At 38.0% G+C, this 13461-nt stretch overlaps 2 protein-coding genes across 6 annotated transcripts in view; both read right to left on the bottom strand.

Moving 5' to 3' along the window:
- ext1c (exostoses (multiple) 1c) overlaps positions 1 to 7210 on the bottom strand; it is a 48138-nt gene extending 40928 nt beyond the window's left edge. Inside the window, exons 1-2 of one of the 2 annotated variants that reach the window (XM_043218189.1) lie at positions 6677 to 7210; positions 6114 to 6528 (exon numbers count right to left, since the gene is read on the bottom strand). The gene's annotated coding sequence lies outside the window, so the exon portion shown is untranslated. The remainder of the gene's footprint in view (positions 1 to 6113; positions 6529 to 6676) is intronic. The other variant, XM_043218190.1, reaches the window with a different exon arrangement.
- A 657-nt stretch (positions 7211 to 7867) lies between these two features.
- On the bottom strand, positions 7868 to 11236 carry LOC122323257 (probable thiopurine S-methyltransferase). 4 transcript variants are annotated; one of them, XM_043216952.1, is made up of 10 exons: positions 11100 to 11236; positions 10125 to 10170; positions 9991 to 10087; positions 9474 to 9566; positions 9242 to 9374; positions 8722 to 8774; positions 8551 to 8625; positions 8380 to 8465; positions 8231 to 8275; positions 7868 to 8100 (listed from the first exon to the last, which is right to left on the bottom strand). In XM_043216952.1, the coding sequence occupies exons 3-10, from the start codon at positions 10083 to 10085 to the stop codon at positions 7982 to 7984; spliced, it is 699 nt and encodes a 232-aa protein (XP_043072887.1). In that variant the 5' UTR covers positions 10086 to 10087; positions 10125 to 10170; positions 11100 to 11236; the 3' UTR covers positions 7868 to 7981. The 4 variants fall into 4 exon arrangements, with proteins under 4 accessions (XP_043072887.1, XP_043072888.1, XP_043072885.1 ...); XM_043216953.1 differs by having other exon boundaries at positions 11105 to 11201; XM_043216950.1 differs by having other exon boundaries at positions 9991 to 10170.
- Between the last annotated feature and the right edge of the window lie 2225 nt (positions 11237 to 13461).

The raw sequence follows: 13461 nt of genomic DNA, 5'->3' as shown, positions 1-13461 counted from the left end.
CGCACTCTGAAGTGTCTGACAGTGACATCTTTATCTGCAGCATTTACAACCGGTGAATGGAAAGGCACCGTGATCTGAGCTGTTTTTGTTGTGTCATTGGTTTTGAAAATCTGACTAAATCTCACACTTACACTGATAGCTCCTACAGAGCTGTTTTAGACCCTACTTTGAAGTAGGAGCTAATGCAGTTCCCCAAAACAGAGTTTCTTAATTTGTTCTTAGTTTTTATGGTGTGAACACACCAAAAAGCAGGCACTTCCGCCAGTTACAGAACTATAAAAATGATTCCCAATCAGCCTGTATATATAAAAGGTCAGTTCACAGTTTGAATAGGGGAAGTTAACAAAACAACATAGTGCAGTGAGTTTTTGCACAACATCAAAGCCCTCCACGGGTGCGTTATCAAGTGTCTCATCACATGCCCAACCCTGGTGGTGGGCAAAAAGGACTGGAGTGTGTGCACCGGTATGAAGCCATGCTTGATTTGAAATTGGGGTATTTAGTCTTGTGGTCTGAATCGGTTCTGCTGTTTTCACACACACACTGGTGCAGTGTTTGGAGTGAACATGCAAAACATGAGCTGGGGAGCGATAGCATCTACCCTCTGCAGGCTCCAGTTGAACGGAGATGAAGGGGGTGAAAGAATAAGGCAGCTTTTTAAGAAGCCTAAATCTAAAGTGAGAGCCGAGACTGAATCTGATGCCAGTTAATCTAAAGGGAGATTGAGGTTCTTTTTGGTTTGTTTGTTTGCTCTGCCGGGAAGCACGCAACAGCTTTAACACTAGAACTGCCGGAATTCTGTAACTACTAGAAAGCCCATAGCATTTTGACTGTTCATGCTAAACTTATATCATAGTTACAGTCGACGCTTCCTTCCAGGTTTTACAATGAAGCTTTGAATGTCTGGCTTTGAAACATGTTATAAATTTTGGAAATGATTAGATATCTTTTTTCAATACATTTTTGACTACACTTCACAACGCTCTGGAGTTAAGCGTTGGAAGTGTTTGGATCACACAAATCTGAAATCGGAAGTATCTTCAACCACGCGAAATAGACGCCAAAACTGAAATAATATACCCTCTGTAATGCAATCAGTCAATTTGAGCGCTGTGGCTATTAAAGGTAACTCTTTTGTGTTTTGTAATTTTAATAAAATACCGTTAGAATAAAATATACACACATTTAGAAAAAGTCAGGGCGTTGTATTATTATATCGGTTGTTTTTCAAAGCTATCCCACTGCAAAATTTCAAAACGCTCAAAATGACTGCCTTGGTAGCTCCAGTGTTAAAGGGGAGGTGTTTTTTGAGAAAGTGTCCTCCTCTCATCAAAGTGTGTACCTGTCTCTGTGTGCGGCATCTCAAAGAGAAGGTCAGTGTTTCTACTGCCAGGCAATGCACAAAGACAGCTTTCAGGTCTCACCTGCCTCGCTTGTTTTTCTCTTCACTCTTCCCTCGCCTCTTCCCTACCTCTTCCTTTCTGCTAAATTCCTCTAGAGTTTCTGTCTTATCTCTTTAAGCTGTCTGACCACTGTCTGACCTAGCGCAGACTAATCTAAAGCTTTTGAAGAATATAAAGAACCTGTGCGTTGTTATGCATGCATGCGAATGTACGCTCACAGAGATTCCTCTAATATGCATTTACAACGTGTGACAGATACGAGGTAAAAATGCAGTATGCTGTTTGTAGTGAACGTGTGTGTGATCACGAAGCTAGCATTTTCACGGTAAAGCTCCTCTCACGAAACACTGCAGGCCAAGCACATATTTGTCGGGAAACAGATGCAGAGGATTCCATTACAAGCTGCTCATTATTAATGCATGACTCCCTTAGTTAGGACATTGATTTCCCTTCTTTCCTTTCGTTTGGCTTTTTATGCCTCACAGGTGAAGTTAATCTCAATTTTCTTTTGAAAATGAACTTCAGTTAAGATTTCCACTACATGACGTAAGGATCACTCATGTTGCGCCGAACTAGGGATGCCAGATCAGAGCTAAGGAATATATAGTACAATGCAAATTTTTGGATGTGGGTGAACATGGGTTTTAGTCTCAACACTGCTATAGTAAAAATAAACCAAAATAAATTATATGTAAAAGTGGGGAATAATTACGTTTTAGAATAATTAAGATTTGTAACGTATTTTCTCACGAATGCTGCAATTGATCAAAATATTATAAAAAGTAATATTGTGAAGTATCATCAGAATTGAAAATAACTTTTTTATTACATTGTTTAAAATGTATATTTTAATATAATTTTTACTGCAGCAATTGCTGCTAAAAATTCAGCTTTTACATATTGTATATACTGAAAAAGAAAGCTGTTTTTACTATTTTAATAAAATAATTTTATAATATCAATATTTACATAAATAATTGTGTATGCACACAAATATTGTGTAATATTTATGAAACATTTTTATTAGCACATTGTAATTATATTACATTAAACGCTTTTAATATATAAATATATATTTTATATTTAAAACCTATTATACATAAAAATTAAAATTCAGTAATTTGAAATGCAGATTAAAAAAACAACACAACTGAAAAATAGGAACTGTTGAGATTTTAAATTAAAATTTCAACAAATTTGGTTTTATTTAATTTTCATTTTAATAATTTTTTTTATTTTGATTTAATTTAAACCACGGGTCACGATTTTGTCTCCACAGTAAAGTTCAAAATAAACGAACATCATTTGTTTCAGTGTAAACTGTAAGAACACACTTTCCTTCTTTTGCATCCGAATTATGTAATGACATTCCAAATATTCCATCATTCCCCAAGCGTGCATCCAGCTGACAGAAGGTTGGATCGTAAGGGAGGGAGTGATCACTGGCTTCAGCCCCACAGGGACTGTTTCTCTCTCTCTCTCTCTCTCTCTCTCTCTCTTACTCTTCCTTGCAGTTTCCTCCTCCTATCACAATTACTTTTTATTTTTCTCATTCATCAATGCTCTTGCTTTCTTTTGTCACAGCCACTGTAAGTCTCTCCCGCTCTGTCTTTCTCCGCACCGTATATCAAACGGGGTAGGGCTGCAGGCAGTGTAACGAGATCGAGACGTGATGGCATATTGCTCAATCACCATGACAGGAAACAGCTGAATAAGTGAACACTGCCTTCCAAACTTTGAGTGATCCGTCTTCTGGACACTTCATTAGCTTTTTCAGAACAAGTGTTTTCCACTTGTAAAGTCCCTGCGCGGAGGGAGAAACTATGTTAGTGTCTTTTGGCAATGGAGAGCGAATATGGAGAGGGACAGCGAGCAGGTGGATGTAGCCAAGAGGCAGCAGTTGAGCGCATGGTGACTTAGTTTCCTGTGTCGTGCCTCCTGCCCAGACCGCTCCGGCCCGAGCCGTTTTCTCGCATGACGAGTGTGTGACAGCTGGACATAGAGCTTATCTCCCCTGGCCCATCTCCCTCTACCGCCAATAAATCAGATCTATGCTAAAAGGCCTGCTCGGAGAACGCGGATTGCTTCCACATCTAAACGATACTCTATATAATTCAATTTTCTTTAGCTTTTAAATATGAAAAGTGAAAAAGCACGACAGACCTGCTAAATAATGTCAGATGGGGTTTTTAAGCACTCCCCATCTGCCATTGGTCAAACAAACAGAGAGTTCTGCCCCAAACTCAACGTGATTGGCTGATTTGCTGGGTCAGAGATATTTGTAATATTAAATAAATATAATTTTTATTATAATAAAACGTAGTCGTTTTATTTATAAATTAAATTAATTTTTATTACAATTAAATATCATATAAAACATATTTTAAACAGTACTATATTCCTGATTAAATAAATACAGGTGAATTTAAAAAAGACCTTTTTAAAAAATATAAAAATAAAAACCTTTGAAAGGTAGTGTATATGGTGGTATATTTACTATTACTATTGTTTATTCTGATTTAGCTTTTTAAGACCAAAGCAAGTTACAGCACACCACTTTACAAGAACAGCTCCCCGGGGCAACGAGGTGTAACTTTTTTTTTTTGTCATTAACACTCTAGTTAATAAGTTTCCCTTGGATGTTGTTGTTCAAATAATTTGTTTAACACATCCACATCCTTAACCGCAAGTTTCCAAACCCGGGCCTTATGGGATTTGGCTGTTCCAGCACTAAGCCAACGTGACTAGTATTAGCTACCGGCTAATATTCAAACACAAAGCATGTTCTTCTTACAGCAGATTCTGTGATTTCCTCCTCAGCTTAGCTTCAGCTGCCCCGGATTGCAACGTGTAAAAAAAAAAAAACCTAAGCAGCAGCTGATGTTGGAGAAATACAAATAGTGTGGTGAGGTGGGTGAGACGGAGTTAAAATTAAACACGAAACTCTGTCATTACAGGTCAAGGGAGAGCGATGGCAGAGCCGAAGCCAACGGCCCAGCCTAGTTCTGTTGCATGTTTGCGGTGCTGAGACTGACCCACGCTGAGCTTGTGGTCGAGCCTGCTGGGACATCAGTCTGGCTTCGGCTCAGATGAGCTTTTGCGAAAACACAGACCCGAATGACTAAAGTCGGTGTAATTTCAGAGCGGAGGATGTTTATGAAAAATCGAAAAAATCCGACATGTTGTTCTGCAGTAATCCTCCCGAATAGCCAGGAAAGGGGGAAAAAAAACGGATGGGAAGACGAAGAAACTGAGAGCAAAGAAGTTGTTTTCGTTTAATAGCCGCCTCGTGCTCTCTGGTGCAAAAAAGGTGCAATATGGTTATTAAGATGGCCTGAACACCCGCTGCTGCTCTCATGTTTTAATTTATGGACAACAATAATTACCAGCAGGCTTGATTAATTATGTCTAAACAATATGCTCGTCGCACACATGCCACAAGGGCTAATTATCCTAACAAACAGGATGGGCTGGGACAATCGGAGGTTATCAGCAGTAGTCATAACTGGCTGAACGTGGCAGCTGAAAAGCTCAGCGGCTTTAAATGACGTGCTTTCAGTGCCACAATGCCCGGCTATTCATTCCCGAGCCCCTCCTCTCTCTTTTACCTTCCTCCGGCCCAAATGAAGTCATATGCATTTTCTTATATGGTGCCACCGAATGAGTTATGAGAGCTTGTCAAAAGGGCCCAGATTCCTGCCATTTTTCCGTCGCCTCCCGGTTTCCTCGCTCTTTCAACTCCACTGCAGGGGTGGACGCTTCATTCGTGTCACATGGCGCTCGCATAATGGCACAAAAATCAAATGAAAAGAACAAAAAAAAAATCTATTCGCATTCCAATGCCAGTTGTATGTGTTTCGTTTTCTTCTGAAGCCTCCGCGAGCCTCTCAGATAACTCATCTTGTAAAAACCTATTACTGATCTGACACAGATTTGATAGGTTTGTTGAATCTTAACCACTTCTTGGTATCTTGGGATCTAATTAAAAAGACAATTACTGCGCTCAACATTAAAATACTGTGACGATCCGGATGCACCTGTGATAGCCGAGATAACTAACATCTATAATTTGCAATCACAAGCTCTGATCTGCTGTCTTTGGTATACGGACTACATGAGCCAACTGCCAATGAACCGTTCTTACATGAACAATAAAAAGTAATGAAGTAAAAAGAATAAAATATTGTATGTCTACAAAGCAGGCTAAATAAAAAATGTGTATATATTTCTTACTGAAATACACTTGCATTGTCAATGCAATATTAACTGTCAAAAATCTATAAATATCCCATGATTTTATTCAATATTTAGTGTTTCATATAGTTTTTTTTGCTATATTAAGCAATATACTTGTTTACATCAACACAAAGTATAATTTTTAATTGCAAATTGTATTTTTATTTAATCTTTTTAATATTTTATATATATATATATATATATATATATATATATATATATATATATATATATATATATACCTTATATATACTAATTATTTTTTTAGATTTATTAATGTATCAGCCATTTATTTTATGCTAAATAATATTTCTTTAAATTCTATTATTTAAAGTTTAAAATGACCGCATACGCAGCATGTCTCGACACTTAAAATTGAACAAAAATGTGCCTTTTCTACATTTGCACCTTTATTCTACTCTTCTGGCTTGTTTACCCTCATATCACGAGCAAAGGTCGGATTAAGTGCGTTACCTGTTCTTATCGCGTTGGTCCCACGTTATGGCCGCATCCTCCTCCTCCTCCTCATCCTCATCCCCCGCCGATACCGAACGCTTCCTTCTCTCCTCTGTCTGTCAAACGGCCCTGTTTGTTTTTACTAGCACAATATTGCGTGATGCAATAACACCGTGCCACAGAGTCTACCCCTGAACCGCGCCGTAGACACCTCGTCTGTCTTCAGACCTCCGTCTCTCTCTCTCTCTCTCTCTATCTCTCTCGCCACCTCCTCCTCCACTCCTCTCCTCTCCTCTCCTCTGGAGCGTGTGTGTCTTCTCGCTTTACCAGCTCTACAACCTGATTGAGTTACAGAGCGACTCGCGCAGGCATACGCGCCGGGCGCGCGCGTAATCTCACACCTCCTCCCGCGTGCCCTGCCTCTCTTCCCACTCTTTTAACGATACAGAGAAGCAGATTTCGGGCAAATATTAATATTCCATCGGTTACCCCGAGGCCGGTTTGTTTGAGTTATCGGCTTCCAGAGAGTAATAGCTCATCGTAAAAGGCGATGCGCTGCTGTAATGATGTGGGTTTCTTACCTTAATTGCGCGTCAGATCATGTGGCCGAATGAAGAGATGAGACTGCCGCCTGTATATGCAGTCATTAAGCGCGCTGAAACGCCAGCAGCCGCGTTAATATTTTAGCGAGCCGGTGGATGGGAGCTGTCGCTGCCTTGTGTATGAAATATGACAAGGAAACAATGGTCGCAGTGCCCTTGGGGTGGATTGCGCGCGGCCGCTAAAATTGAACTTCCCCGGAAATAGCGGGATATTGATTATAACTAAACCATCTGAAAACATTAGCTACGCAAATGCGACGCAGAGGCACAACGTAGCACCGTTGTATTCTGTATGACAGTACCTCACCCTGAACTTCAGCAGACGCTGAATGATGCACTCCGCGAATCCCGTTCAAACGCACCCGAATTACATCGTTCAGATGCTTATCCTCCTGTGCCTACGTCTACGCGTGAATGTACAGTTAACGCGTACGGATAGCACCCGTTAAAGCATCAGTTTTTGAGGCTACATTGTTCATTTTCTCGCATCCACAACATTCCAGTCGACCCCGCCCCCGGCGCTCGTGATTGGCTCAGAGACTCGGGGTGCCTTCGCACGAGCTATATTTAAAGTAAACAGGCGCACATCTGGCCAGCGGTGCGCGTCACTGTCGCCAGAGGTCGCGAGCCGACGCCGCGCGGTGAACCAGAAAAGACCTTGACGACCTGAAGGTTGACTAACTATTTATCCGGGTTTGAAGGGGAGCGATCGTTATACGGTTATGATTTTTGATTAGAGATGCGAATCGTAATCTGGTTTCTTTAAATGATTCCTTAACGAATCAAAAGTCTGTTACTAAATTTGAACGTATTTAAACATGAGATCGGCTACATAACAAATCGCCCCCCAAAAAAAAAAGTTTGTTTACAGACTTTGTAAAGTAGATATAATTATAAAACTTATACAGATATAAAATAAATGAATTCGTATGTATGTGTGTGTGTATATATATATATTTTTTTTAAATGTTTTAATAAAATACCACTGATAACATCACATCTCATAATGTCAAGAAGAACTCGAAGAACTGGTGTAAATAATAATAATAAAAAAAGGTCAGTTTGTGCGGACTTCTGTCAAACTACTGCCCTCTTGTGGTCAAACTAAGAGCTCACATCACTCTATGCATACTGTAGGTCTCTAAACCAGTTATCAAATAACAACAAACATTTTTTGAAAATATTTAGGATTTATTACAATGTTTCGCATTCGTATATGTCATTTTTGTCAACTGTTATTGCATTATTAAGTCATTTGTACTTTCTCCTGTAAATCTAAAACGATCACTGGGCTTTTGGAGTGAGAATGTACACTTTCTCTGTCAGCGAATCCAGTCCCCATGATTTGTACTTTTCTTCAAAGGCATTCACAGACTCTAGCAATTCAATGTCACATCCACCTCCTGAAAGAAGAGACACGATTACAGGAATAAACGTTTTAGAACTAAAAACTCTATAATGCATAATGAATGATAAAAAGGTAAAACTCGACATAATAGGTAAGGTGACATCAGAACAGTGACCGAAACTCACCAAATACATTTTTTACCTCCTCTTCTGATACAAAAAATGGTGGACCTGTATGTCAAATACGGCAACAGAAAAGATCAAACACTAAAGACAAGACGCATATGCTTTAGAATAACTACGACTCCTAATAACAAACTAATCCATGACTTTACCTTTATACAACTCAGGATTATAATCCAGCGTGTCCACAAGATACCTGCAGTCATTGTTCATTAAAGACATAAGCAGATCGGCATACCTTGGGGATGAAGAGAATGTGCATTTACGATCAATCCCACTTAAATAAATAACAATTAAATAAAAGGACGTGAAATGTTTAATACTTTTGCCTGTCACATGGATTTATAGCCACCAGTGCTCCTCTATCCCAGACTCCTCCGAACTTTCCTGCAGCAGCGCTATATACGGACAGAGACCGAAAGAAAGGACAGGCATTTAAAATGCATTTCATGCGACGTGTTTCATAGTCTAAAATTAGAAAGCATAAAATGTACCTAGAGAACTTGTATAAATCACACTGATAGATGGAGATCTTTCCATCTGCGCTCTGAGAACAAGGAAAGTGCATTAGGTGAGTGGGCATGACAGAGTAACGCGACACTGTCTACTTCCATTAAAGAAAGCTGAAGCAATGTGGCCATCTGACAGCGGGAGTGTGTTACACTGAGGGGCATTCGTCTGTGTTCATCTAATCGAAGCACAGACACAGAAAATGGCATTATAATACGCACAGCAGCGCATCTACCTAACGCTTAACCTCATTCGCTTCCAGTTACTTTAGCTGTCCAAAACACATCTCCTTATATTACAAACTGCTATCTGTAACCAATTTTATAAACCGACTAACTTTTTAAGGTAATTAATCAGAAGTCTTTCTCATTCTACTGCATTATTTCCACGTTGCTAAATAAGTGGATAATAACTCAGTGTATGATTTATGGTCATTAAAATCCATTAGGGCTAACATCATTAGTTTGGACCTGGCAAACAGCGTGAATGACAAATGCGGGATACCTTGAAAACCCTTGCTCCTGGAATGGCGGGAACCCGTTCTTCATTAAAAGCAAGATTTTGCTCTGCGAAGAACTGTTTGATTCCTTTTTCGGAAATTTCAACTCCAACCACCGTGTGACCCATATCAGCCAGCCTGAGAAAGATTTTATTTTTTTATTTTTTTTACATTTCATGGAAGTGCTAGGAAGATTTGAAACATCACTCATTAACAGAGAGACTTTGGACCTCGCACCATTTCATGTCCACAGCTTTTCCGCATAGCGGGAAGAAGAACCGCACCTCCTTTCGTCCGCATAATACTTTGTCCAGGTTTTTTTCCAGCAAGCTACCAGAAATGTACAAAAAATAAGAGACTGAAACAACTGAAGCAAGACATTGAAGGAAAACAATATATAGGTAACATTGTGTGAATCCTCTACACGTTTAAGGAAAATTCAGAACGATCAGTCCAAAGCAAAACACAGGATGGTGTCTAATTCATAGAGTTACAGTATATGACGTGTTAGTATGCATGATTCAGCACAGCATTTTGCAACATCTTTACTGTTATTGAACTGAATCCACAGCTGAGTTGAACGATAACTCTATTTTATGTTTAGAGCTGCTTTACAGAAGAATTTAATAGTCTCGTATCTGATTACGCTTGCTTCAAACATTCCTGTTTATTACTGTGAAGCCGTTTGGAAACAATCTGTACAAAAATAAGCTGATTTGATTGTAGTGTCGGTGGTGACTCAATGTGTGATTACTTGTGAACTTCAGGTCGGTGAAAACCAGTTTTTCCTTCCTGCCACCTGTCCTCCCACTCGGACAAAGCCATCACTCGTTTTGCCTGGGCAGACATCTCTTCTCTTCTCTTCTCTTCTCTTCTCTTCTCTTCTCTTCTCTTCTCTTCTCTTCTCTGGCTATGTGCAAATGCTAAAATGCAACTAAGCACATAATTATGCATAGTTAGGAAAGCAAAATAAATAAATAGGTTGACCAGCATTTCAAAAATATGTCGAAAATGCTTTCCAAATCAGTTCTATTGTTGATAATGACGTCACTGTTGAACTCATCAAGCTACTGTGGCCCATATTTATGTTCTGCTTCTGCATGTAAAAAATGTTTCATTTCCATATTCAGTTACTGCTGTGTTAACGATTTTGCATAATGTTGGGTTTTTAAATAAGTAATATATATATATATATATATATATATATATATATATATATATATATATATGTATTTAAATATATATATATATATATATATGTGTGAATTTAAATACAAAGTAAATAAAGTATTATACATATATATATATGTATGTATATATATATATATATATATATATATATATATATATATATATATATATATATATATATATATATATATATACATTTTATTTATTTTTTTAGTCTGATTTTTAGCACCTGATCAACTTGCGTAATCACAATGATACTGCATGTACCATGTACCATTTGATTTGTTAGTCTGTTCCCTTCCTGCCAAAACTGTCACAATATCAATACATTTCTTCTGACTCATAACAAGCCACTATAACCTGCCAACGGAACGAACTAAATTGTCTTGTTTTCTGTAGTTCTTTTTTATTGTGTTATTGCTGGTTTCATTATGGTTTTGTACAGCGGTTTGGGCTGCATTCTTCGCAGCAGCAAAGTCCTTTATAAGAAAAGACCAGAACTCAACCTCCAAAATCTGTAAAAAACATAAATGTTAGACAAACCAATAACTTTATGTCACTTTGAAGGCAGCACACAGTACAATCCACCGGTCTTTGAAAACAAAACTGAGCATGACCAGACAAAATAATTATTCCACATTTAATAGGAATCTGCAGCAGCCAGTTTGTTACCTTACATCACTTCCAATTCAGCGATCACCCGAATAGCAGCTTCTCACGTCAAAGTCAAACTCTTAGCTAACGTGCGCCGGTTTCACAACAGGAAGAGTTCGTTCGCAGTGGGCGTGGCTTCGCGCACGACGTCGCACGTAGTACTGACGCTGCAGCCGTCAGTTTGTGGACGTTACTGGGATGCAGCGGGCGGTCTAGAAGTTACAGTTAGGCGCTAGTACTGTGCGCCTATTTTGAGGGAGTTTTGCCAAAATAGCTGACCGAAAGGGTCGGGATTATTGCTAATGTGTTCAAGACTGTTCTGCAAAACCATTTCAGCACCATGGATATGAAAAACCCCCGAATGTGTTAAAAAAAGCAGGCGTTCGCACCAGTTAGCTATGTTATCCCCAAACCCCTTAAATTATATGAAAACGCTGGACACATTGGAAACATTACCTAGTCCACTGGTCACAATATCATTGCAATCTCACATGTAATTATCTATTAAAAAATGCAAAATGCAGCAATAACAAATATTATAGTTGATAATTATGTTTGTGGATCAAATAGTTCAATTAGTTTGAAACAAATATTTTCAAATTGTCCGTAATTGTTTTTAATAGGCCTACATATTGGCATTATATTGGACAATATGATTATATTGACAAAAAATAACGAAAACAGTATCATAACAAAATGATGGCTTTAAAAAAAAACACAAATAATACAAGTAAACAATAATATAAATATAAGATTGAAACAGTAAAAATGAAAAACAATAAAACAACCAAAAAAGTAAATCTGGGAGTATTTGCACCAATGTGGGTTAGTTAGGATTTAATTTAACTTTAGGAATCGTCAAAACCAAATAATTTATGTAAAGGTACACATTATTAAAAAGTTATTGTGACAGACAAATCAAATATTATGTCATATTATCTGTGTATATATATAATAATAATAATAATTTCTTGATAGGAAAAGACTTTTTAATTGTAATATTGTAATTTTCTCTGTTTTTCACACAAGCAAAATCTCTACTTTGTGCTTTGCAATTTCGAAGACAAAGAAAAAATAGAAAAGAAGAAAGAAAAAAAAAGACATCTGCATACCAAGAGCAGTTCCCAGAGCATCTAGAAGTGGCAAAGCTATTTGGTTTTCTAACGTAGCTTATATGGTTGGCAGACATCAGGAAATAATTATGGCCTAATAACTTCATTCTCCTGGCATGGTGGTCATTATGCAGGACTTTGATGTATTATTCTGAGCAATTGATTTACTCAGTTTCATTTTTCAAAGGAATACTGTAAGACCCGCTCAACTGGATGCCTTCAAGGCCTCAATAAAATGCTAACAAAAGGAATGTGTCACAATTCAGGATTTAAACGTAGGTCTGTATACTGTGCTCCATAATGAAAACAGTATGAAAAATGGTCTTTTTCCCCATAACCAGGATGATTTAATATACATTTAATACGTTGCAGTGGCAGCAGCCTGTTTGCTACAGGAGAACGACAGGCTCCCATTCCTCTTTGTGTTGTATCTCTAATAAAGTATTTTAGTATGACTTTTTTAATTCTACTATGTTTTTTGTTTTAATTTAATTTGAGGAAGACTGTTATATGTTCATGCTCTTCGCTCTTCATTTTGACTACCGATTTCTACCTATTTATTGTCTAATATATGAACTTCTTAGTTATCCTTAATTTAAAAGTCAATTTTAGTTACAGTTATATTAGCGTACCTCTGTGATTCCAAATATATTCTGCCAAAATATTTGCAGGAGCAAAGAGCTGTGGAAGGGTTTCTTGCCAATGTCCTGCTCTACTTTTCTTGCTACTTTGAAAAAAAAAAAAAAAAAAAAAAAACCCTCTCTCTCGTGGGGGTGAGTTTGAATTTGGAGCCGAGAATGAATTAAGTCATAAAAAAGCATGAAATTATTAAAGCGGCAGTGCTCAATTACTAAAATGTCACAATTAAGTTGTGCATGTAATCTATTCAATAACCTGACGCAGCTTTTAATCATATTAATCTGTGACTATTGCATTAACGGCATGTCATCCTTAACCTTCCCGCACTTTCAGAGAGGACACTGAGAGACAGATGCATGCAGAAGCGGGTGCTTAGGTGGAGCTGGAGCAAAAGCAGCTTTATGCTATTGATACCATACCTGCGAGATCAATTATGTGTGTTTCACTGCATTAATGAACAGTGAGAGCATGTTTGAGGAAATAATAAGCCTGATTTATGTCTGCGGGATCAAGGTGTCATCCACTTGCCGTGGCAACTATATGAGGTATGTGCAGGCCTTCTGACAACATGTGATTTATGCAAATACTTCGCCCCGTTATTCACCCATATATTAATGTAGAGATTTTAG

This window comes from Puntigrus tetrazona, chromosome 19 (assembly GCF_018831695.1).
Source record: "Puntigrus tetrazona isolate hp1 chromosome 19, ASM1883169v1, whole genome shotgun sequence".
Taxonomy (NCBI): domain Eukaryota; kingdom Metazoa; phylum Chordata; class Actinopteri; order Cypriniformes; family Cyprinidae; genus Puntigrus; species Puntigrus tetrazona.
The sequence above is the reverse complement of the archived record's forward strand: the minus strand, read 5'-3'. Positions and strand labels throughout refer to the sequence as shown.

Excerpts from the sequence above, each read along its gene's own strand:
- LOC122323257 (XM_043216950.1), bottom strand. The coding sequence starts at position 10,085 with ATGTCTGCCCAGGCAAAACGAGTGATGGCTTTGTCCGAGTGGGAGGAC. Across the intron at positions 8,626-8,721 it reads GATTTATACAAGTTCTCTAG|CGCTGCTGCAGGAAAGTTCG; the intron begins GTACATTTTATG and ends GTCCGTATATAG. Across the intron at positions 8,276-8,379 it reads TAATCCTGAGTTGTATAAAG|GTCCACCATTTTTTGTATCA; the intron begins GTAAAGTCATGG and ends TTTGACATACAG.